Source organism: Choloepus didactylus, chromosome 16 (genome assembly GCF_015220235.1).
Source record: "Choloepus didactylus isolate mChoDid1 chromosome 16, mChoDid1.pri, whole genome shotgun sequence".
NCBI classification, from domain to species: domain Eukaryota; kingdom Metazoa; phylum Chordata; class Mammalia; order Pilosa; family Megalonychidae; genus Choloepus; species Choloepus didactylus.
The window spans coordinates 768,931-794,204 of NC_051322.1; the positions used below are offsets into that span (position 1 = coordinate 768,931).

Consider the following 25,274-nt stretch of genomic DNA (forward strand, 5'->3'; position numbering starts at 1 on the left):
TTTGTCTAGTTTATGGATGGATGAGTAGAAAAATAGGGGAAGGAAACAAACAGACAAAGGTACCCAGTGTTCTTTTTTACTTCAATTGCTCTTTTTCACTCTAATTATTATTCTTGTTATTTTTGTGTGTGTGCTAATGAAGGTGTCAGGGATTGATTTGGGTGATGAATGTACCACTATGTAATGGTACTGTAAACAATCGAAAGTACGATTTGTTTTGTATGACTGCGTGGTACGTGAATATATCTCAATAAAATGAAGATTTAAAAAAAAAAAAAAAAAGGAAAGGGGCCTGCAACTACCCAGGAGACTTACGAATACACTGAAATTTTTTATCCCTGTATCTTTGCACCGTGTCACCAAATGGAATTTGCAAAGAAATATTGAATAAATCTTCGGCGAAAGTAAATTTTTTTTTTAAGTTTATAGTTAGCAATGCGCTATACAGACAGATGGAGTGAAAGGCAGGTCTGTGTCGGCATTTAACCCAACGAGTGCGCTTCACATAAGGTTTTTTGTGCCATGTGTTTAAAAAAAAAAATACTAGAACCGAGAAAGGCAGGAAATAGAAGTTTGAATTATAATGTTGTGGAACGACTTAAAGAGAAGCGTTCACTTGAAATTTATTAGTGTAAAATTTGGCCTCGGGAGTAAAAAGTAAGCTTTTCAAACTTAAAAGACTTAATTTTCACTCTAAGCTTCCAAAATAAAAAAGCGAATTTTCTGGTGTGTGCCCAGCCTGATGGGCATCCCTGCCCCCAAACCTGGTTTAAGTGTGACGATGATGTGTTTCGCTGAAATCATGAATATGAAATGATACTTGTGTATCCATAAATGTGAACTTGCGATTTTTTGATCTCCCGCTTTTTGTGTGTGCTCCCGGAGGGGGGCTGCAGAAGTGGAAGCCAGCGATCGGCTCCAGAGCTCCGAGAAGGATTTGGGCTGGGGCCAGGGGAACAGAACCAGAGGATTCCCTTTCCGGAGACCGTCGGGAGGCCCGTGTCTTGTCTTCCCCTCTCCCTCGTTGGCGCTGAGAATTTCAGAACGGTTTCAGCAGCCTGTGGGTAGGCCTCAACACTTAGAGTCATCACTTTAATGTCTGCACATTTGGTCCTTGTGTCAAGTAAACAAAAACTTGGGCAACCCAAATAAATGTGGTTTTTGGTAAAAAAAAAAAAAAAAAAAAAGGACAAACCTTGTATGGACTCACTAATATGAAATAACACTAATGAGCAAATTTTGAGAGTTAAAAGCTAAAAACACAGGCTAACAGGAGATAGAAAGAGGGTAAAGATCAGGAATTTGATGCTGAAGGACTAAAGAAATGTTCAGCAGGATTGACTGGATAGATTCAGACAGATAGCATAATACTGTATAATGGTAGCACAATATTGTAAGTACATGAAAGAAAGATGTCTGTGAGTAAAGCTGAAAGAGGTGGGATAGGGGAATGTATGACACCAGAGGTAAAGAAAGATGATGAAGACTGGGACTGTAAAACTTGGCAAAACTGGAGTGGCCAATGACTGTTGCTAAATGTACAAATATAAAAATGTTCTCATGTGGGAGAACAAATGAATGCCAACCATGCAAAGTGTTGATAAAGGGATGGTATTTGGGAAAAACATAATCAAAGTAAACTGGAGCTATGGTCAACAGTAACATTCCAATATGCTTCCATTAAACGTAACAAAGGCAATATACCAAAGTTAAATGTGTATGAGAGGGGCATATAGGGGAGGGATATGGGATTCTTGGTAGTGGTGCTGTTTTCTGTCCTTACTATTGTACTGTATGACATTTGTTTTTTCTTTTTATTATCTTTTTGATTATTCACCAAAAAAAAAAAACCTTTTTCATAATAGTCAATATGTTCAAGTGCTGACTGTGGTGATAAATGTACAACTATGTGATGAAGCCATGAACAACTGACTGTCCAGTGTGGACGGCTGTATGTTGTGTGAATATATCTCTATAAGATTGTAGGGAAAAATATAAATAGAGGTAAAAGTGCTGGAGAAAACATGGAGAGAGGGATGTACCTATTTACTTTTGATGAGGAGGCAGAATGCTATAGCCTTCCTGGAGGTCAGTGTGGTGGTTCCACAAGAAGCTAAGTATGTGGGGCCATAAGGTTCTACAACCTCATTATGGGGTATGTACTTGGAAGATCTGAGAGCAGAGACATGAATGGACATGTGCACATGTTTATGGAGGCAGTATTCATGATTTGCAATGGGTGGAGGTGGCCTAAGGGTACACTAAGGAACAGAATGGTGAACTGTGGTGTATGCATGCAATGGAATATTGAGCAACTATGAGAAGGAGTGAAGGAGTGAAGCTGTGAGACACCCAACGAGGTGAATGGATCCTGTAGACCGCATGATGAGTGAAGTATGCCAGTAACAAAGGCAAACACCATAATGCCTCACCAATATGGACTAACTACAATGTGTAAACTCTCAGAATCGAATCTTAAGAGCTCAGCCAAACAGGGAAAGGATTATTATAATGGTCCCTAGCTCCTACAGCAGTCAAATCTATTCCTGAATTGTAATGGCTATCTCCAAACTCTGAGATGTTGATCCCTTAGTGTATAACCTGACTGGTCTCTGGAACATTGGGTATCTGTGTTATACCTGAAACTCAGAGCCAGAGCTCGGCAGATATGAATATCAGTATTAACGTATACAGCAACTGTCAAAAAAAAAAAAAAAGCTAAAATAGAGCCCAGACTTCAATTAGAGATATAAATAAAGCAGAACTGGTTAAGACTAGAGGAAATCGGGCCAAAGGGTAAAGGCTGAAACTGACTGTGTATTAAAACTTCAACTTCCTTATTGCTAAAGGAGTATGGGTTTTGGTCTGGGGCGATGAAAATAGTCTGGAAATAGTGGTAAAAGTTACACGGTCTTGTCTATGTACTTAATGTCAAAGAACTGTCCACTTCGAATGGTTAAAATGATTTTTATGTGATGTGCATTTGACCACGAAACACAAATCTTATTTTAAAAATAAAAAAATGAATTTTGGAAAAAAGCAAAAACAAAACAAAACAAAACCAAAAAAAACTTCAACTTCCATGTGAGACTAAGTGAAGAGATGTTTATTGGTGTAGGATCTATATTATCTAAACCATATAACTTCTACAGTCAGTTTGTTCAAACACTACAATTACATGGACTTTGAATAAGGAATGAGCTACGGTAGGTTGTATAGATTAGAATGAAATAGCAACACATCCTAAAGTAATTTGGGTGGAGAATAAAAATATACATTTGGGGCCCCCCTGAAGAGCTGGGGGATGATGCAGAGGTGTTGAGCTTCCTTACCCGGATTGTTGCTGATGTTCTCACAAACATTGGGAACTGACAGTTTGATGTACTGAGCCCTCTATTTTGGGGCTTGCCCCTATGAAGCTTGTTGCTGCAAGGAGAGGCTAAACCTGCTTATAATTGTGCTTAAGAGACTCCCCTGAATGCCTCTTTGTTGCTCAGATGTGGCCTCTCTAACTAAGCCACCTTGGCGGGTGATCTTGCTGCGTTTCCCCCTACCTGGGACCTGACTCCCAGGGGTGTAAATCTCCCTGCCAAGGCAGGATATGGCTCCTGGGGATGAATCTGGATCCAGTATCGTGGGACTGGGAACATCATCTTGACCAAAAGGGGGATGCGAAATGAAACAAAATAAAGCTTCAGTTGCTGAGAGATTTCAAATGGAGTCGAGAGGTCACTCTGGTGGACATTCTTATGCACTATACAGATAACCCTTTTAAGGTTTTAATGTATTGGAAAAGCTAAAAGTAAATACCTGAAACTATCAAGCTCCAACCCAGTGGCCTTGACTCTTGAAGACAATTGTATAACAATGTAGCTTACAAGGGGTAACAGCGTAACTCTGAAAACCTTGTGGATTGCACTCTTTTTATCCAGTGTATAGATGGATGAGTAAAAAAATGGGGACAAAACCTAAATGAAAAATAGGGTGGGATGGGGGGGGCGGTGATCTGGGTGTTCTTTTTTTATTTTTATTTTTTATTCTGATTCTTTCTGGTGTAAGGAAAATGTTCAGAACTAGACTGGGGTGATGAATGCACAACCATAAGACGGTACCGTGAACAGGTGATTGTCCACCACGGATGACTATATGGCATGTAAATATATCTCAATAAAAATGAATTTAAAAAAAAGGAAGCATACCTAGTCTGAGCATCTGAGGAAAATGTGACTGTTAATCTACCACTTCTCCAACTTGAATAAAAGTATGTATTTGTTCCAGATGAACTCTCTGAGCTTGGTTTTCTAATTCAGAAGGTCCGTCACTGTCTTGCCCACTGCTAACACAAGGACCGTGCTAATTCCGATGCGCTCCCCGTCAGCCATGCACACCGACTCACCACGGTTCCTGCCGCCATAGCCCATTCCTGCCTCTCACTCATGGCAGGAAACTGATCTCACGAACAGTACGAGGAAAACTGTGCCATGGGCCCACGATGTACTGATGTTGTGTAACATCCTATACAATAACAGTACATGAAGGTCCCTAAAATGTGCACAGGAAAAGAGAAGGGTAGCCAAGTTAGAATGTCATTACTTTATCGTTAGCAATGTATTCTCTTGAAAAGGTAATCATTTGGGAAAATATTTTGGAGAACTCAAAGTGGAAACAGCAAGGAAGGAACACGGTGAGACACGCAGACGCCCCAAACGTTTCAGAAGCATGCTGCGCTTCCCCCCAGGGAGAGGAGAGGTGGGCTCACTGCAGCCCCACTCACCGGCTCTGGCAGCCACCAGGTGGGTGGCCCTGTCGGTGGCATCTGAACTTGGCACCAGCTCCGTGAGGACCTTCGCCCCGAGAGCCGTGGCGTGGTAGTGCTCCCGCGTCTTCTCCACGGGGAAGCTGGTGGGATGCAGCCCGCTGAACACGATGGCCACGCCCGCCAGCACCCTACGCCGGAGCTCGGGCACAATCCTGCGCACGTCGGGTGCTTCCGCAGCCTCCGGGCCCAGGTGCCTGTCGTACCTGGTGTAGTAGTCGGCATGAACGCGTGCCAGGATCTCCTCCAGGTGCACCAGGTGGTCATCGTGGTCCGCAGCCTCCTCCGCAGCCTCCTCCTCCTCCAGGCTCTGGTCCAGCGACTCCCCTACAGTGATGCCTGACTGCTCGCTGTTCTGGGACTCGGTCTCTGCCTCCTTGCGGTCTGCACAGCCGTTCCCCAGCCCGCAGAGGCCCTCCTGCTCGCTCTCCCACGGCCCGTCGGAGTCACGGCCCCTGCACCCCACCTCCCCGGGGCGCTTCACCCCGCCAGGCCTCTCCCCATGGGGGTCGGGGGCGCCTCCCTGCGGAGGGGTCCCCGCCCTGTCCTGGGGGGCAGCAGACTGTCTCTGGCCCCCCCTCTCCTCGCTCTCGCTCTCGGAGGCTGAAGAGGCCAAGACTTTCTGACCGTCTGGTCCGCTGCTACTCTCACTGTCGCTGGATAAGTCAAAATCCAAGTCGCCACCCGGGGGGCCCGGAGCAGCAGGCCTCTCTGGCCATGTTCGCGCCTCCTGCTCAGCGGCAACCCTGGGCTCCTCCGTGGTCGGCACCGCGCCACTGCTGGTGCTGCCAGCCGTGGGGTCCGGGACCACGTGTGTAGGGTCCCTGCTGCCCCCTTTCTCGAGTGCGTGCAGAACCCCTCTGGCAGAGTCGCTGGCTGCAGTGTCGCTGCCGTTCAGCACCCTTGAGGACTTCCCGAGGCCGTTGCTCTGCGCCACTTCGGAAACAGGCTTGCCCTCCTCAGGGTCTTCAACTGAAGGCGTGTGTTCTGAGACGTCGATGCCTTTACAAGAATGATTTACTAGACATGTACACAACAGAAAAAATTCCCATTACTCAACGTCAAATATCAGGTAACTTAAAATTAAAACCAGCATACCTCTCCATGACTGTTTGAATCTGAGAACCTTCTAGAATAAGGGCAGGCAAACATTTTCTGTAAAGGGCCAGAAAGTAAATACCTTAGGCTTTGTGGGACATATATGGTCTCTGTTTTGTTTTTTTACCCCAACATTTTAAAAACTTAAAAGGTTTTCTGAGCACAGGCAGCAGGCCCGACTGCCTGCAGACTGCAGCTCGCCAGCCTGGGTTCCAGGCGGCTCAGGGACTTGTCATCAGCTGCTGGGGGCCTCCGCCTTCCATGGGCCTAGAATCCCACACCCTGCTCTAGGGGATCACCGCAGTAACTGCTTGACTCAAAACATTTTATCTGAATGCTGAACATCATCAGGAGCCCTTTAAAAGTTTCTACTTTCCATGAGCTGGCTTTGCTTACTGCCTGCCTGGCAGTGCCGAGCTGGGCAGCTCTCTGAGACCAGCACACGGGGCACAGCAAACCTTGGCTGGGCGGCACTCGCGGCATTTCCAAGACACAGACCCACCACGCCCCACACTGCACCCTACAAAGACCACCATGGCCAAGGGCTGTGCCGGGCAACTGGGCTGACAGGAGTACCTCCAAGTATTAAATTCAGCAGCATCCTTCAGACTTCAGTCAATCAGGAAGCCTGTTTAGGTCAGTATTACTTAACAGGACCTTGAGCTTCTAGCAGCCAGGACACAGACACGAGCTGAGAGGAGACAGCCCACCTCTCCGTCGCGCCTGCGGCTCCCGGGCCCCGGGCGGGGCGTGGATGTCACCTGTGCCCTGGAAGTACACGTATTTCTTCACAGTTATCAAGTTGGGGGCAAACTTCCAGACATCCTCCCGGTCATCAATGATGCAAACCATTGAGTCTCCACAAGGAAAGAGATTTCTAAAAGTGAAAACGCACAGTATTATTAGCACAATTTAGAAAAAAAATACTTAAAAAGTGGAACAATCTTTCATTTTGCTAAGCATAAATAAATTTAGGATTCCTAATCAGAAACAGACAAAATACACTGAATGGCTTTTGTTAAGCTCATATTTAAATTCTGAAAATTCCCAAAGAAAGTAATATTAAAGTAGCTGTACTTCTCATATTGCCTTTGACACCCCTTAAAACAGGAGCTGGCAACCCTTTCCTTAGTGGTGTCACAGGGTGAAAGCAGCCAAAGGCCATGGTGAGTGAATGGGTACAGCTGTGTTCCAACAAAACAAAACAAGACGGGCAGCGAGCCCACCGGCCAGCGTGCTGACCTCTGAAAGGGAAGGGACTCCAGTCACGGAGAGGAGGGCACTTGGCCCTTGGCGCACAGAGGCAATGCGCTGTTGTTCCAAAGGCCGCCGGGCAGACGGGGCGAGCGAGGTGGGGGGCAAGAGCCTTTGGGTGGACACAGGCACAGCTCCCCCACCTCGGGGGGCCTCGATCTGATTTCTGCCCACACTTCTGAGGTCCAGATAGGCAGGCCTGCAGCATTCAACACTCAGAACAATGGCTGCTTCCCCCTGCCTGCACACCCAGAGGTGCCCACCATGCCCCAGGCCCACAGGAGCTGGGCTCCCAGCTGCTAAGAAAGATGACACACACCCAGAAAAAATGGTCAACACTCAAGCTCTATTAACATCACCTTCTGCCAAAGGCTATCTCTTTCCACAAGGGATCTGCTCTTAAATACAGGGCAACCAAACTGATCTATGTAATTAATGCTTTCTGGAACGTTTATTTCCAGATGAGGGAGATGAAAACCACACCTAGACTGGGAAGACCAATCCAACAGCCCATTTAAAACATGCAAAACAGGCCACAGATACAGCCCAGCGGCTCCAAGTGCCCTCTCGGAGGCCCCTGTCCTCTTGCACATTGTCTTCAGGTGTCCCCCATCCCCAAACACTAACAGCTTCTCTTAGTCTTTACTTTCACCCTCAGCAATTGGCTCAGTCCAAAGCTAACTAGTAAAAAGAATCTGTTTTTGAAACAAGAACTTCCCTATTCTCTCCTTAACAGCACTAACCTGACTGGGCCACACAGCCTACGGGGGCTTCCAGAATCTCAGGGGCCAGCATGAGCTAAGTGACCGGAACAGCAGCTGCTGTCACCCCAGTCTCCCCAGGATCAGGACTCAAGAAAAAGCACTAACTGGTGTGTTACTGAAACGGCGAGGACCCATCTCTCTGTGTAGATGTGGGAAACTGCTCATCAGGACGCACTCTTCAAGCACAGAAACCGGTCCCTCGAATGGGGCAGGGGGCATCACAAAAGCCCAGGGGACAGGACAGGAAGGCGGAGAGGTGGGGAACAGCCACGTAGCAGCACAAGTCAGGGTTTTATAAACCGTGCATGCGATCACAGCACGTCAGCTCCTAAGAAAATCGTAAACCTGAACTGCCAGGGCTGATGCCAAAGAAACGGAGTGAGCGGCTCACACAGCAGCTTCAGTGAAGTCCCCCCAACACCTTCCACGGCTCCTCCTCCCCACCCCCCACGCCACTGTCCAGTCCCAGAGGCCCGTGAAGCCCTGGCCTTTTCCCAGGCTCTCCTGATCTCTGGAACGTTATGGGAGCTGCCGGCCTGGGATGAATTTAAACAGGAGCAAGAGAGGTCTCTGGATGAGAACGAGGACCTAAAAGCAAAGCCACTGGAATGATCAGCTACACTGTTTGGCTAAGAAAACAAATACAGGAAATACCTTGGCAATACTAAAATAAAGATTTTTTTTCTTTCATTAAACATTACTGCAGTGCTTGGTTTTGCTTTTTTAAGTAACATAGTTTACAAAGATTTAAATATCATGCTTATAATCAACAAGAAAAAAATTCAGTAGTCACAAAAGTAACATAACTGGCTAACACTGAAACTGTGACCCTTATTTGTATAAAATCAGAATACCATGCGGCAACTTTAATTCAAACAAAATTTATGAAATACCTATACTATGTGCTGAGCTACGGGAATGAATCGATAGCCTCTTGCTTGAAGCATCTTACTTTCTAGTAGAGAAGGCAGAATATAAACATATATATAGCAGAAATTAATACGTGGTATGACAGCATCAATGTAAGAATGAATTAAAAATCAAGGACACCAGTGAAGAGATGACTCCTGCACAGAGACAAGGATGCGTCGAGGAAGAGGCCGAGGCCCCCCCTCTGTGCAGGGAACCATGGAGATGGTCTCCGAGGGAGGGGCTTTACCAGCACAACAGGCGGGATGAAAGGGGGCCACCCCCCAGGGCAGACAGCCTTAATCCACACCCCACTCCAAGCCAAGCACCTTCTAAACTGTGGCAGAGGGAGTGCTGCAGCCAGCCTGTGGCGACCTGGGCGCCATAGTGGGGGGCGCAGAGCCTGAGGCCCACCTGCAGGGCCATCTGTGGCTCCAGCATCTCCGTGCTCAGCCTCCTTGTCCACAGAGATCACGAGAGCTCCTGTGTGACAGGGCTGCTGTGCACAGCGCTTCCCCAGGGCTAGTCCTCTGCAGTATCACACCTCCCTCCATGGTTAGATGTGGTCGGGGCTTGCTGCAGGTGGCACACTGCAGGAGGTAGAATCTAAAGTCCCAGAAGCGAGCTGTCCAGCCCCGAGGGACCACTCGGCAGGAGGGAGGGGTGCGGAGAAGACGACACTTCAAGGTCCCAGGAGAGCCACAAGAGGGCAAGGACCAGTGTGGGTGGGGTGGTGGGGGTGGTGGACAAAATCCCGCTTAGAAGATACGGGAATTTTCTAAGTATGCTGAAGTTAACGCCAAACACCAAACTAGGGGGGAGCAAGGGGCCATTCCCAGAAAACGTTAAACACAGAATTAACACTGTAACTGTCAAAAGGCAGTTTGTAAAATGGGAGCCAAATAAGCAACCCGTCCCAGTGACGAACACGGCCACATACGTACCTGAGGTTCCCTGTTTTAGAAAATGGGTCAATACATTCGTCCCTCGATAATATTCGGTGAGAAAAAAGCTTCTTCTCAGGGTCTAAAAATCCTTTTAAAAAGAAGAAAGGACAAAGTTCAAACATGTGACCTTCACCTCTCACCCCAGACAGCGCACGTCTAACCCGTCTCCCCGGCACCTGCCAGGTCCTGCCCCTCACAGAGTCAGGTGCGAGTGGAAGGCCCCGGCCCTCGAGACTCACTGCTGAACGGCCTGTCCGGAGGACATGGAAATCGCTCTGGTGCCAGGGACAGCGTGGCTGCAGGTCTCGAGAGGCCTCGCTGTCCTGCGTCACCGGATGCTGCACCTGGTTCACCCAGCCTCACCTCACACAAGCCTCTGCAAACAGGCAGCGGGTATGCCACTGCCAGACGGGACGGGTAGCAGAGAAAACGCCATACATGAAGGCTTTCTCCTGTCAAACTACATCAGCGGATTTCTACCGACTCACGTGCTTTGTAGTAGAAATACACAGAACTGTCAGTGCCAGTCACTTTTTGCTGTCATACACATTTTCAAAGTGCCGTAAATTTAGGCAGCATCATGGAAATTTACATCATAAAGTCAGGTGCGATTACTAATAATGTATTTTATACCACACACTAAGCAGCTGCAGAGAATGCAGTTTCCTAACAAATAATTACCTGCTTATACTGTATCTGATGTGCTATTTTGTATGACACCTATTAATTGCAAACTCTAGTTTAATTTTTAAAAAGTAACTCCCAAAAGAGCTTGAAGTACTTAAGGACAATAATAATAAAAGCACATCTGCTTGAATACCTTAAATAATGCTATTTGCAAAAACACCTTTTGCTTTGCAGAAGTGACAACAGCGACAATCCAAACAGGCCAAGAGCTCTCAGGACCATGGTGTAGCCGACCCTCAATTTGTAAATGTGAGTAATCTTCTGAGCTTAAGGCCTACGGTCTAATCTCCTAAGGCTGCAGAGCTTTAATTTTACGTTATTCATTTAAGAGCACCCATGTTTTATAACAGACTAAAGACTCTAAACACTAATATAAATTGCTCATTTATATACAGTAAACCTCTCACGGTTTGTGAAAGTAGGAGCACTAAACGAAAACAAACAGCTGTTAGCACAGATCAACACATGCCTTTCTGCCCATTTATTCTGGTAGTACAATATGTTAAAGGGATGAAGTCCAACGTCAGCTAACCAATTTAATTTTACCAACCATTTAAAAGATTCTGGGGGGAAAACCCGCTGCAATTATAAAGCCTCAGAAAGAAACATTTCAACCATACACCACATAAGAACCTGAAAGCGTAAACTTAGAGATGTCAAACTGGAATTCTACCCCCTTCAGGGCTAAGACACTGCAGCCAGCAGTGTCCGATCGCCTGGAGCTGTGCTAGGAACAGAAGATGTAGGAACGAGCACAGCCCAATTCTGCTCTCCAGAAGCATACTGTGGGGGCGACCGATGGGGCAGCCACTTCTGCGCCTCGGCATGGGAGGGCAGCCTGGAGGTGACCTTTCTGAACTCAGTGTAAACACAAATGCGATATAATCCATGCTTTCTAAGGACTGGAATTTTTAAGTCAAATCTTACCTGTCTAAACCAGTGTCCCCAAATATCAGACATCGAAGCACCACCTTTGGAATGTGACACCATGTCCTGACTTTGCTTTTATTTCATCAGTGTTTTTGCTTGCACTGGCTTCAAATCGCCCACTCCTGCACCCATCCACACCACCCCTTACCGTCTGTGAGGGGTTCCATGGGATCACAGGCCTTACACATGCATCTCTAACACAGGCCGAAATACAAAGTGGGCTGCGACCTATAGACCCCAGCGCCCACGAGTGCCTGGCGCAAGGTATGGGGAAACTGGAAACGAAGGTGTGGCCCAGGGGACACCAACCCACCACCTGCTTCTTAAAACAAAACCCTCCTCCAGCCCCCACTTAACAGGCTCCCGAGCTGCTTCCAGGTGCCAATCCACACGGCAATGCGATGCCCAGTCAGAGGGGACGCTCTCCCAGCTGGCAAAGTAACTGACTACATAACCACAGCTGCAGAAAGCCACAAAGAGATCTCAAAGAACCCCACACCTCACTGAAAATTAGAAAATTGCCGGTAAACATACAAAGGCTATGGCAGGAAAAGAAGAAAAACAGCTGGCAAAAGACATGGGAAAAGGCCCCGTCTTGCCCCAGTCGGACCAGGTGCTCCCCCACACTTGCAAAGCTGGCCAGGCCGCCATGGCGAGGAGCCTCGCGACACCTGCCCACGACAGCAGAGTCGCTCTCAATTTCTCCCACAATCATCTTTCCTTTAGAAGCTTGTCTGGTGGAACTAATCCAAAAGGAAGCAGAAAAAACCCTATCATGTTTAATGTTCAATGCACTATTTCTCATATGATGAAAAACCAAAAATAATCTAATTGGCCAAGAGTAGAGATGGTTACTAGGCAGTCACTCAGACGATGGTTAAAGCATCAATAAATGCAACCAGGGATAAACTCTCCAGTGGTGTCATCTCCTACAGAAAGAACAGGAGATAAACTATGCACAACTGCACAGAACAAGGAGGACACAGGGAAATACACAGGGATGTGGTGATGGTGAGAGGTCATTTTGAAGTTTTTAAACTTTCCCTGACATCATCGGAAAAGTCTGAGCCAAGCAAGGGCGCCTGCAGCTGGGACGCTGTCTCTGTCGCCTTCCAGGCACCTGTGCCTGTTCCCCGCTTTTAGGTGGGTGTCATGTCATGTTATTTTACAGGAATCACTTGCGATGCCCAGAGGTGCCTTGGGTACAGGGGATCTGGCAGCACCCCCAAGCCCCTGCACAGTGGCCCCCAGCTTCACACCTAGAGGGACCCAACACACCCGTTTTCACGCCAGAGCCTGGTCTCTCAGTTCAGGAACGCAGGCAAGTCCATGTGACTAAGTTAGGAAACCTGTTTTCAAATCCTGTCTGTCAGGCAGCCATGCAGCAGCCACACTAGGACACACAAATACGGTGCACTTTAGTTACAACATAACTTAAGTATAATGTGCTGCTTACTGACTGGTTCATAACTAAAATTTCCCATGAAGGCACTTAAAGGAGGGTTCAAAAGTCAGGTCTCCCTCAACAACAAAAGACCCAGGCCAATCTGCAAAGACGTGTGAATTGTGAAGAACCTTGTCTGCAGCGCCGTGCCTGGTCTGGATGCTGCGGGGGTGCCGGGCCCAGGTCCACTCCAGCAGGACATACCAGGGGGCCGCAAGCACACAGGCTCCTCTCGCTCGGTGCTGCACAGATGTGCGTCCCCATATGCGCACACACAGAAACCAACCTTGTACACACACCGTGCGCACCAGAGCTGCTCACTTCCAGCTGAGAGATCCAATTTGTCTGCGCTTAAGACGTTATGTGCAGACAAGCAGACATAAGCAGAGGCTGCCAAACTACTTCCAAACCCTTAATAAAATGTTAAATATACATATATTTCTGTAGAAGGTTTCCACTCCTCACAGGCCCGGGCTCCTGACCGGAGTCACCGCGGGGCGGGACACCCTTTTCCCTCCTGCCACCAACCACCAGCCTTGAGACCGAAATTAAGGCTCAGGGAGAGCTGTGAGCTTCCTTTCCTTAATCTTTAAGAAAACATCATCAAAAACGGACATAAGTCAAGCCTGCGACCCACAATATTGACCTCCTGGTGACAAGAACCCCTCCGGACGGCCCGATCTGGCTCCCAGACCTCCTGAAGCCCCCGGCGGCTGACGGGCTGCTCACCAGCAATGGTGTGCGCGTACAGCCTGCTTCCGAACGTGAAGACGTGCAGCTCGTACAACTTGGCGATCTTCTCCAGGAACTCCTTGCAGTGAGGACGCAGGCGGGTGTGCAGCATGGGCTCCCCCCGGCCCAGCTGGAAGTGGAATATGCCCTGAAAGCAGAGAGGGACACCGGTCAGAGCACCACTGGGCACTCCAGCCCGGCCCAAACCACGCTTCTCGGGCCATGCGCCCCCCGGGAGCGGACGGGCTTCCTGCTGTCAAAGCACAGTGTTCAGACAGCCCCGGGGGCCCATGGGCACTGTGCACTCCACATGGTTCTGCCAGAGAGCAATGGCATCGGCAGGTCCTGACGCTCCCCGGGCTTTTGTTCCGAACCGCTCTCCTCACAGGAGTTAGTAAGTGCCCTAAAATGTCCACTCAGGCCTCTGCTTCTCCCACCAGTAGTATCTGCCGAATAGGAGAGCCACCGCAGATGGCCTAGAACACATCTTGGAACATGCGAACAGTATTTTACTGTTGCTGATGGAAGTCAACAGAATGTTCCCAAGTAACTCAATCTGAAGACAGCAAACTTTAAAATGTGTACACTGAAACCAAACCAAGAGTCAGATCATCTTGTTAAAAGTCTAACTCATGAACTATTTTAAGACACAGTTTTACTAACTTTCAAGTCCTATGCTGGGGCTGAAGCAGAATTCTGAATTGCCTTTAGTCGACACATGAAATTAGTAATATCACCCTGTGTTTAGTCATGACTAACACGCAAATAACCTTATTTCCCTCAGGAAGTTAAACTCTGATCCTTTTAACACTGTTTATCATTAAGTTTCTCAGTAAAAAAAGTTACCATTCACAACAAATTTTTAAAAACATAAGGTAAACTTGACCTTAGGCCCAAGTTAAATTTTTACTTGCTCTAAATTAGTGAAACCCCTCATGTTAAAATATTTAGGAGTGTGAAATTTCATAAACAACCTTTACCCTACTCGACAGTAGAAAGTCCAATAGTTGGACCTTCCTTAAAAATGTAAGTTCAGTTTTCCCAAACTGAGGCTTAAACACATGGTTGTGGCCGTTGTGAGTGGGTTTCTGGAGGTGGCGACTAGGCCAGGTTTCAGGGGTGTGGGGTGAGGGGAGAGAATCCGGAGTAAAACGTGGCACGGCTCGTTATCAAGCTCTTACCAGCACAGGACGGACACTGCCGTGGGCAGGCAGCAGGGTCTGTACACAGTGCAGGGAGAGGGGACACAAACACGTGAAAGCCCGCACAGCCCAGGGGTCTGCACCCACCAAACCACATGCGCAGCCCTCAGGAACCCCCTGCCCTCCAGATCACACAGACCAAGGAGTTCAACGCGTGCATCATGAATAGCTCACACTGTCTCTTAAAACCAATCACACATGCCAACTTCAAAGGCCCAATAAAACACAAATAGCCAAGGCAGCACAGAGAGGTGCGCACATGCACAGAGTACTTTCACAAAGCCCCTGAACCTTGCAACATTTAGTAAGTAGAGGAGTAGGTATGAATGAAACAATCTGAGAAAACTTAGTAACAGCCTGCATTACACAAAAGACCAAACAATATCCAAACATGAACATAATTTAAACACATAAACTGCATTTTGAGGGTGACAGAACTGAATTCTAGCCACACAAAGAACCTCGGTGCTCATGACAGAGAAACGGCACACCGCTGCAATTCAACGGAGCTGGCAACTCTGGGGTTGCCCATCACCACGCAGCATCACCACCAAGGAGTCTCTAGGTTTGCATCGCCCGATACACTAAGACAAAACCGGCACAGCCAGACCTCTCATGGGTGAAATTCATAACTACGCTTCCTTTCTGGTTCTTGTTCATTTGTTTCCATCAGCTCGCACACATACTCACGTCACCACGCCAGTGCTGCTGAAGAGGGGGGTCTTTCTGGTTTAAATGCCCAGCAGGGCAGAGGTGAAGGGACCCTGACTCTGCCCCCACGCCCTGGCCCAGCCCAGGAGGGGCTCAGTAATCTCCGCTGAGAACGTCCCAAGGCTGGATTATGCGGCCTCCTGGTGCTCAGGAGTCACTGGGAGCCAGGGACCAGCGGCCTCTGGAAAGCAGTCCACAGACTACCCGTTCAGCAGCCAACACTGCTGGAAACCTGCCGACTCTCAGCACAGGGAGCACGCTTGGCATGAACGACAGTGTGAACGGCTGCAAGCCTTGGGACCAGCCACTTGTAATGGGCATTAAAAATCTTCTGGTCTAAGTGTGATGGTGAAAACCTTGTGGACCACACTCCCTTTATCCAGTATATGGATGGATGAGTAGAAAAATGGGGACAAAAACTAAATGAAAAGTAGAGTGGGATGAGGGGATGATTTGGGTGTTTTTTGCTTTTGTTTTTTATTCTTGTTCTTGTTCTTTCTGGTGTGAGGAAAATGTTCAAAGACAGATTGGGGTGATGAATGCACAACTATATGATGGTACCGTGAGCAGTTGACTGTACACCATGGATTACTGTATGGTATTTGAATATATCTCAATAAAACTGAATTTAAAAACCAACAAACAAAAAAAAAACAACCTTCCCCACCCTTCTGTGGGGCCAGGCCTCTTCCTGCGACGGCGCCAGCAGCACCACACACATCACAAAATCAAATCAAACCATCAGCTGAAACACTGTTGGTCAGAAGATTAAAAAATAAAATGTTGCCTAAGAAAGTAAAAAAAAAAAAAAAAAATCTTCTGGTCTATAACAAATGCACAACACCAATACTATGGGTCAATAATAGGGGGGACAGAGGGTACGGGAAAACTTGCATTTTTATTTTTTATTTTCATTTCTTTTCTGGAGTAATGAAATGTTCTAAAATTGATCACGGGGTTATATGTACAACTATGAGATGACACTTTGCACCAGCGATTGTATACTTTGTATGGCCTGTATGGTGTTTGAATATATTGTAATAAAACTGAAATGAAATTTTTTTAATTAAAAAGAAAGTCTTCTGGCCTAAAAACTTCTCAGGCTGCAGACTGAGGAAATCATTGAAATATGAGGAAAGTTTTATGTATACCAAAACAGGGACTCACCCTTGTAGCTCCCCGCTTCACTTCTCAGTCTGTTTTCCCCGGAGCCCCCTACCCAAGGTCGACCCTCAAGCTTTACTCCAGCCCAGCTCTCTCCATAAGATGGACACAGGAAGCCCCCTGCCCCTGTCCAGCTGGTGGTCCGCAGGCATCCGGAATCCGACTCCTCCAGCCGTGCTCCTCATGCCAGGCGATGCCAGGCTGGCACTGAGCCCCACTGCTGACTCTGGAAAGGCGCCCCCAACCCACCCTCCTTCAGCCCCCCACGCACACAGCCTGGCTTCCGGCAATGGCCCCTCTCCCAAGTTCCACCCCACCCTGCATGGCAGGCCCCCCAGCTTGCCCAGGGGCACCTGCCGTGCTGACCGAGGTGACGGGCAGAGGCGGGTGGGGTGGTGGCTCCACGGAAGGGGCAAGACGCACGGCCCGATGGGGCCCCACCTTGTTGGACATCCGCGGGCAGGGCTGCTCCGTCGTGTGGATCAGGGTCTGGTCCAGGTCCACCATGAGCACGAGCTTCCGGTTCCGATGCAGCCGCTGCTGGTCTTCCCTTGCCAGCCGCTCAGCTTGCTGAAGTCAGAAACAGGAAAAGGAAATGACAAAGCCAAACTGAAATGTAATTTTGTTTGAAGAAAAGGAAAGCGAAAAACAGGAGCTGAGGGGTTCTTACACCCTTCCCTCCAGCTCAGCAGACGGGCCCTGGTGGACGCGGGACACACACCACCCAACACGTGGCACGCAGCTGGCGGTGGGTGTCTGGTCTAACCCTGTTCACAGGGACTTCCGGGAAGACGGCGGCACAGGTGAGGCAGAGCAAGCCTCTCCTCCATGCAAGAAACTCGAGAAGGCGGAAAACGCCCAGGACAGCAGTTGTGTATTCTACAATACACAGGGGGAGTTGGACGAAAATTGGAGAAACTGAGTCTCAGAGGACAGGGTGAGTTTATTCACCGGGACCACCCCCAGGGTCTGGCCACTGAGCAGGGAAGAGAGCGGCTCTCCACTCCACTCCCGCACACTCGCTGCAGCAATTAGCTGGGGGGTGACCCTCCACAGCCAGACGGCCGGCCGGGTGCTCCCGTGAGGGAGCAGCATCTACTCTCCTCCCACAGAACTCCAGGACGTGCGCCGGCAAGAAGCAGGGACAGGAGAGAGCACCCCACCAGCAATCGGGAGCCCCTCCCACAGCCCAGAAACTCACAGGCACACAGCAGGCAGAGAACCAGCAGACAGGGCCCACATCCCACCTGCGGGGTGCCCTTAAGCAGGCTCCCTGCCCACCTGTTCAGGGCCCAGGCTGCAGCCCCAGGATCGGGATTCCCCAGAGCACAGGGAGATCAGGTGCACTGACTGCTTCCCCACTCGGTGTGGACTCTGCCCATCGCCCAGGAGAAGTTCAGGGAAGCCCTACTTAAGAGCACCACCTGCTGGTAGACAGGGAAACTGCACTCCAGCAAGCTGTAGCTCTCCCAAATGATAACACAAGATGCTCAAATAATCCTGCATTTTCCAAAATAATCTTACAAAATAAGTAAATGTCCTGAAGTCAACAGAAATCATAAAACACCTGAAAGATTTAGAAGACATGGACAAGCCAAACAAACAAATTAAAAAGTGGGAGGAGACACAAAATTTGGAGCTACTAAAGAAGTACACACAAATCTCCAAAACAACTTCAACAAGATGGCTAAAGATATAAAGGACATCAAGAAGACTCTAGAAGAGCATAAAGAAGAATTCAAAAGAGTAAATAAAAACAATAGCAGAACTTATGGAAATAAAAGATACTGTTGATCAAATTAAAAATATACTAGAGACACACAACAGCAGATTTGAAGAGGCAGAAGAAAGAATAGGTGAACTAGAAGACAAGGCAATCAATGCAAATGCAAATGCAAATGCACAAAAGAACAAATGGTGAAAAAAACTGGAAAATTTGAAATGGATCTCAGGGAAATGATGGCCAATATGAAGCACCCAAATATAAGAATTATTGGTGTCCCAGAAGGAGAAGAGAAAAGGGCTAGGAAGAGTGTTTCAAGACACAGTTGGGGAAAACTTCCCAAACTTTCTAAATGGCATAAATATGCAATTAAGAGATACCCAACAAACTCCAAATAGAATAAATCCAAATAAGCCCATTCCAAGACAAATACTGATCAGATTGTCAAATGTTCAAATGCTGAAGAGAAGGAGAAAGTTCTGAAAGCAGCAATGGAGAAGCGATTCGCTATGTACAAGGGAAACCACCTAAGACTAAGCACTGACTACTCAGTGGGCACCATGGAGGTGAGAAGGCAGTGGTATGACATACTTAAGATTCTGAGAGAGAAAATTTGCCAGCCGAGAATTCTTTATCTAGCAAAGCTCTCCTTCAAAACTGAGGGAGAGTTTAAAATTTCCACAGACAAATGCTGAGAGAATCTGTTAACAAGACCAGCCCCGCAAGAAATATTAAAGGGAGCTCTACCAGCTGAGGAAAAAAGGAGAGTAAGGTCTGGAGAAAGGCACAGAATTGAAGAGTATTAGTAAGGGTAACTTAAAGGAAAAAAAAAAGAGATGGGGGGAACAGATCTGACAAATAAAAACCAAAGGATAAGACGGTTGTTCAAGAATGGCCTTCACAGTAATAACATCGAATGTGAATGGATTAAACTCCCCAATTAAAAGATACAGACTGGCAGAATGGATTAAAAAGTATGATCCATCGATATGCTGTTTACAAGAGACTCATCTTAGACCCAGCAAAAAATATACTCCACACACGCTGCAGCCAAAAGAAAGCAAGGGTACATATTAATATCAGACAAAACAGACTTTAAATGCAAAGATGTCATAAGAGACAAAGAAGAGCACTATATACTAATAAAGGGGACAATTCACCAAGAAAAATGCTTATGCACTCAATCAAGGTGCTCCAAAGTACATGAGACAAACATTGGTGACACTGAAGGGAGCCACAGATGTTTCTACAATAATAGCGGGAGAATTCAATTTACCACTCTTGTAGGGAAACTGAGAACCTGAACAACGAGAAATTGACAACAAAGCTACCTGAACTAATAAATAAATTCAGCAAGATGGTGGGCTACAAGATTAATACACATAAAACAGTAATGTTCCTATACACTAGAAAATGACCTAACTGAAGAGACACTCAAGAAAAAATTCCATCCACGACAGCAACTAAAAAAATCAAATACCTAGGAACAAACTTAAACAAGGACATAAAAGACCTCGCACCAGTTCTATGTATCATGTCCCCCAAAACGCCATTATCTTTGATGCAATCTTGTGTGGGCTGACATATTAGTGTTGATTAGATTCTGGAAGCCTTTGGGTGTTTCCATGGAGATGTGGTTCAATCAACTGTGGACAAGACCTTTCGTTGGATAATTTCCATGGAGGTGCTGCCCCACCCATTCAGGGTGGGTCTGAAGTAAATTACTGGAGCACTATATAAGCTCAGACAGAAGGAGCAAGCTTGCTACATCCAAGAGGGATGCTTTGAAGAACTCACTGGAACTCAGACAGGAGCTTCAGCTTACAGAGACATTTTGGAGATGGCCTTTGAAAGCAGACTTTTGCTCCAGAGAAGCTAAGAGAGGACAAACACCCCAAGAGCAACTAAGAATGACATTTTTGAGGAGCTGAAGCCTAGAGAGGAACGTCCTGGGAGAAAGCCATTTTGAAACCAGAACTCCGGAGCAGATGCCGGTCACCTGCCTTCCCAGTTAACAGAGATTTTCTGGACACAATTGGCCATCCTCCACTGAAGGTACCCAATTGTTGATGCATTACCTTGGACACTTTATGGCCTTAAGACTGTAACTGTGTAACCAAATAAACCCCCTTTTATAAAAGCCAATCCATTTCTGGTGTTTTGCATTCCGGCAGCATTAACAAATTAGAACAGACCTCTACAAAGAAAATTACAGAACAGTACTAAAAGAAATCAGAGGACTTATATAGGTGGAAAGATACTCCATGTTCATGGATAGGAAGGCTAAATGTTGTTATGATGTAAATTCTACCCAAACTGATCTACAGAATCAACGCAATTCCAATCAAAATTCCAACCTACTTTGCAGATTTGGAGAAGCCAGACATCAAATTTGCTTGGAAGGGAAAGGGGCCTGAAATTGCCAAAAACATTTTAAAAATGAAGAACCAAGTGGGAGGGCTTACAATTCCTGGCTTTAAAGCCTTCTATAAAACCACAGTGGTCAGTACAGCACAATACTAGTACAATGATAGACATACTGATCAATGGAATCAATCTACAGTTTGGAAACAGACCCCCAGATCTATGGTCAACTGATTTTTAGTAAGGCCCCCCAATCCGCTGAACTGGAAAGAACAGTCTCTTCAACAAATTGGGCTGGGAGAACTGGACATCTATATCCAAAAGAAGAAAGAGGACCCCTACCTCACACCCTATACCAAAATTACATCAAAGTGGATAAAAAACCTCGATATAAGAGATAGCACAATAAAACTCAGAAGATAATACAGGGAAGCATCTTCAAGGCCTAGTAATAGAAATTAGCTTCTTAGACCTTACACCCAAAGCACAAGCAACAAAAGAAAAAATAGATAAATGGGAACTCCTCAAAATCAAAAGCTTCTGTACCTCAAAGGAATTTGTCAAAAAGGTAAAGAAGCAACCAACTCAATGGGAGAAAATATTTGGAAAACATATATCTGATAAGAGACTGATACCCAGCATATATAAAGAAATCCTAAAACTCAATGACAATAGTACAAACAGCCCAATTTTTAAATGGGCAAATGATATGAAAAGACATTTTTCCGAAGAGGAAATACAAATGGCTAAAAAACACATAAAAAAATGTTCATCTTCACTAGCTATTAGGGAAATGTAAATCAAGACCACAACAAGATACCATCTCACACCAATTAGAATGGCTGCCATCCACGAAACAGGAAACTACAAATACTGGAGAGGATGTGGAAAAATTGGAACTCTTATTCATTGCTGGTGGGAAGGTATAATGGTACAGCCACTGTGGAAGAGTTTGGTAGTTCCCCAGAAAACTAGATATCGAGTTACCCTATGATCCAGCAATTTCACTTCTCAGTATATACCCTGGAAGATTTGAAAGCAGTGAAAAGAGCAGACACTTGCATACAGATGTTCATAGTGGCATTGTTCACAACTACCAAGAGATGAAAACAATTCAAACGTCCTTCAACGGATGAGTGGATAAAATAAAAATGTGGTATATACATACAATGGAATACTATGCAGCAGTAAGAAGGAATGAGGTCTTGAAACATATGGCAACATGGATGAACCTTGAAGACATAATTCTGAGTGAAATAAGTCATACACAAAAGGAGAGCTATTGTATGTTACCACTAATGTGAACTCCCGGAACAATGTAAAATCAGTGTCTTGTAATGTAGAATATAGGGGACCTAGGTACAGACAAAAACTACTGGGGAGAATGATAACCTAATATGTACAGACATGTTAAGGAGGGTGAAATTAAAGGTATGGTAATGGATAGGGGTGATGATTGTTTGTTAATGGGATTATAAAATATCAGAGCTGCACTGATGGTGAACAGGATTGAAAAGGGTTGTTTAAAGGCATGTTTCCTACAGATCAGCACTACAAATATAGATAAGTGCTTGCATGATATATTTCCAAGGCATGACACTAGTATAGAGAGTTGACACCAGAATGGTATATGGGAAAAATCTACCTATTGCATACTTGGAACTATAATTAATAGGAATACCTTATTAGTACCACACAAATACTAGGAATAAATAAATAAGGGGTGTTTTGTGTTATAAGTGTTTAAAATGGAGAGTGATCATGATTGCACAACTAAGTGAAGATAATGTGAGACACTGACTGTTTATCTTGAACTGAATATATGTTATATGAAATTAGGAACCCCCTACTTAATAAGTTGAGCCTCGATCTTGAGGCTTGCTCTTGTGAAACTTAGGGCTGTAAACAGGAGGCTAAGCCTTCCTATAACTAGGCAAGGAGTCACCTCCAAAGAACCCCTTTTGTTGCTCAGATGTGGCCTTTCTCTAAGCCCAATTCTGCAAATAAATTCACCATCCTGCCCCCTACATGGGACAGGACTCCCAGGGGAGTGAGTTTCCCTGGAGATGTTGGACATAACTCTGAAGAATGAGCCTGGCTCTGACATCACGAGTTTAAAAATGCCTTTTTGACCCAAAAGGGGTAAAGAAAGTTAACAAAATATAGTTTCAGTGGCTAAGAGATTTCAAATAGAGACAAGGGGCTATCCTGGAGGTTACTCTTATGCAAGCTCCAGCTAGATATTCCAAATGGCCACCATATGCCAAACTCTAATCAACAGTAGTCCCGAAAATACTAAAGAATACCCGGGTCCCTACCTGAGATTCTGTAAGTTTCACTCATTAAGTTTACTTTTCAGAAACTTAAATCCCCCAGAGTGTTCCTATACCAGGTAAGTCCGCAAACCCAGAGGCAACAGCCTCTTCAAGAACATCAACCAGATGCACAACACCCTTTTTAATATGAACAAGTTAGGGTGGTCACTGCCCAGACATTCCTGAAGATCAAGAAAATGATCAAAGGAGAGAGAGGGGTAGCAACTGACAAGATAGGACTCAACAAAGGATTACAAATACTGATTCTTTACATAATTTTTTTTTCTTCAGTTTCTAGGGTACTAGACTAGCTAGAAGGAAATAACTGACATGGTGGATTTGTAACATATAACATGCTTTGAAATTTGCTCTATAGCTACTTGTTAATGCATACTTTGAAAGTTATCACCTTTTTGCATATATTTATAGTTCACAATAAGGAAATAAGTGAAACTGTGGAACTGTAACCCAAAACATTCTTTGAAATTTGCTAATTACTTGATCAATCATACTTTCAAAGTTATCATTTTTCTATATATACGTTATATTTCACAATAAAAAATGTAAAAAAAAATAAACCTGTTTACAGCCATTTGGCTTGTGACTAATCATTTGTAATCTAATTCAATACGTAAACAAATGAAAAAGGAGAGTAAAAAGAAAGCAATTGTTTCTATAAATACTCTGTTGAATGCCATGGAGCAACTCAATACAGTGAGTTACAAGACTATAAGGAAAAAGGCATAGTCAGGAGCAGAGCAGACACTCATGAAGTACGGGGTTGGAGACTGTGATTTTGCACCCAGAGGCCTTCCGCCCGCCCCACTCTCGGTCCACTTTACAGAGCCCCGGGGAGGGTGCAGCTGCGGCAGCACGTGGGGACCGCCGGCATCAGGGCCTGCCCTGTGTCCTGTGTTTCAACGGGCACTAAGCTGCTGTGCGGGACACGCTGCGGGTCCTGCCCAGGCCAGCCCGGAGGACACAGGGACGGGCCAGCAGCTAAGTGTTCTACAGTGCAACAAGGGGGGATCACTGTCCTCTCTTTTTACCCTCAAACTTCCCGGTTTTGTTTGACGTATATTACACACACACACACACACACACACACACACACACTCTCTTACGTTTATTTAAAGTTTAGTAATTCAAAACTCCCAGAATCATTTTTTACCTGGCATTTGTCTTTCTCACAAAAAAAAAGACTAAAGTAGGTATATGTTATTTTAATAAAATGATAACCATGAAAATGTCGTATCTAACTATTTTTTTTTAAATGTACACTCTGGAACTGTGTTATAATAATATAAAATTAGGTTTTTAATAAAAGAGGCCACAGGCACCCTGTGAAAACACGGCCCTATAGCCGAGGTCTTTGGTCCCTGGAGCAGACAGGTTTTCCTCACTCGGGGCCGGCACTGGGAGGGCTGCGTGCACTGCCTGGGAGACCCCTGGCCTCACCCATGACCAGGACAGCTGACCTGGGAGACAGGCGACGCCCAGACACCTGCCAACCAATAATGCTCTGTGTGACTCTTGAATATATGAAAAGTTAACAGACATTCAAGAGAAAAGACCCAAGTTTCTTGGTATTTGAATACGTAGTCCTTTTTCCAAAGTCACCTTTCCTTGGCTACTAACGTGGAGCCAGTGCCCAGACAGGACACTGCAGGGACAGCTGACCCACAGCCCTTCCCCGCCCCACACTCCCCCACCCACCTCCCCCGGGCCCAGGCCAGGCCCCAGAGTATCCAGACAAGGCACAGAGGAGCACTGCAAAGCTTTGACATGTGAAATACACACCACTTGTGCATCCAGAGAAATCATCAATAAACTTTCAATTTTCAAGCAAAATAGGAAGGATTAAGAATCAGCATCCTTTAATGCCACATAAAATATGAGATAAAAGCAACAAAGCCATGTAAATCTTGCCTAATGAGAAAAAAGTGTAATTCTCCAAACTTTTTATCATAACATTTTCCCACATACCCAACAGGAGGTGGAATTACAAAACGTCCCTCCTGTAAGCGTCACCCAGCGTCCAGCGTGGGCCCTGGCAGCCAAGCCTGCTCTCACAGTCACTGTCGCCCACCCACTTCTCCATCCAAAGGCACACACCGCACACCCAGACATGCTATTCCATCCGAGTCCCCACCAGATTCGCTCCATCAGGAGTTGTTTTCAATGGCAACAGCCTCTAAAACCATGGGACTTGGG

At 46.2% G+C, this 25,274-nt stretch overlaps 1 protein-coding gene across 6 annotated transcripts in view; it reads right to left on the reverse strand.

Annotated features, from left to right (window-relative positions):
- CTDP1 (CTD phosphatase subunit 1) overlaps positions 1-25,274 on the reverse strand; it is a 106,595-nt gene that overhangs the window by 61,139 nt on the left and 20,182 nt on the right. For 5 of the 6 annotated variants that reach the window (XM_037805671.1, XM_037805667.1, XM_037805669.1 and 2 more), the window contains exons 4-8: positions 17,100-17,228; positions 13,579-13,729; positions 9,786-9,876; positions 6,625-6,791; positions 4,775-5,836 (exon numbers count right to left, since the gene is read on the reverse strand). In XM_037805671.1, the coding sequence (XP_037661599.1) occupies positions 4,775-5,836; positions 6,625-6,791; positions 9,786-9,876; positions 13,579-13,729; positions 17,100-17,228 (1,600 nt within the window). The remainder of the gene's footprint in view (positions 1-4,774; positions 5,837-6,624; positions 6,792-9,785; positions 9,877-13,578; positions 13,730-17,099; positions 17,229-25,274) is intronic. The other variant, XM_037805668.1, reaches the window with a different exon arrangement.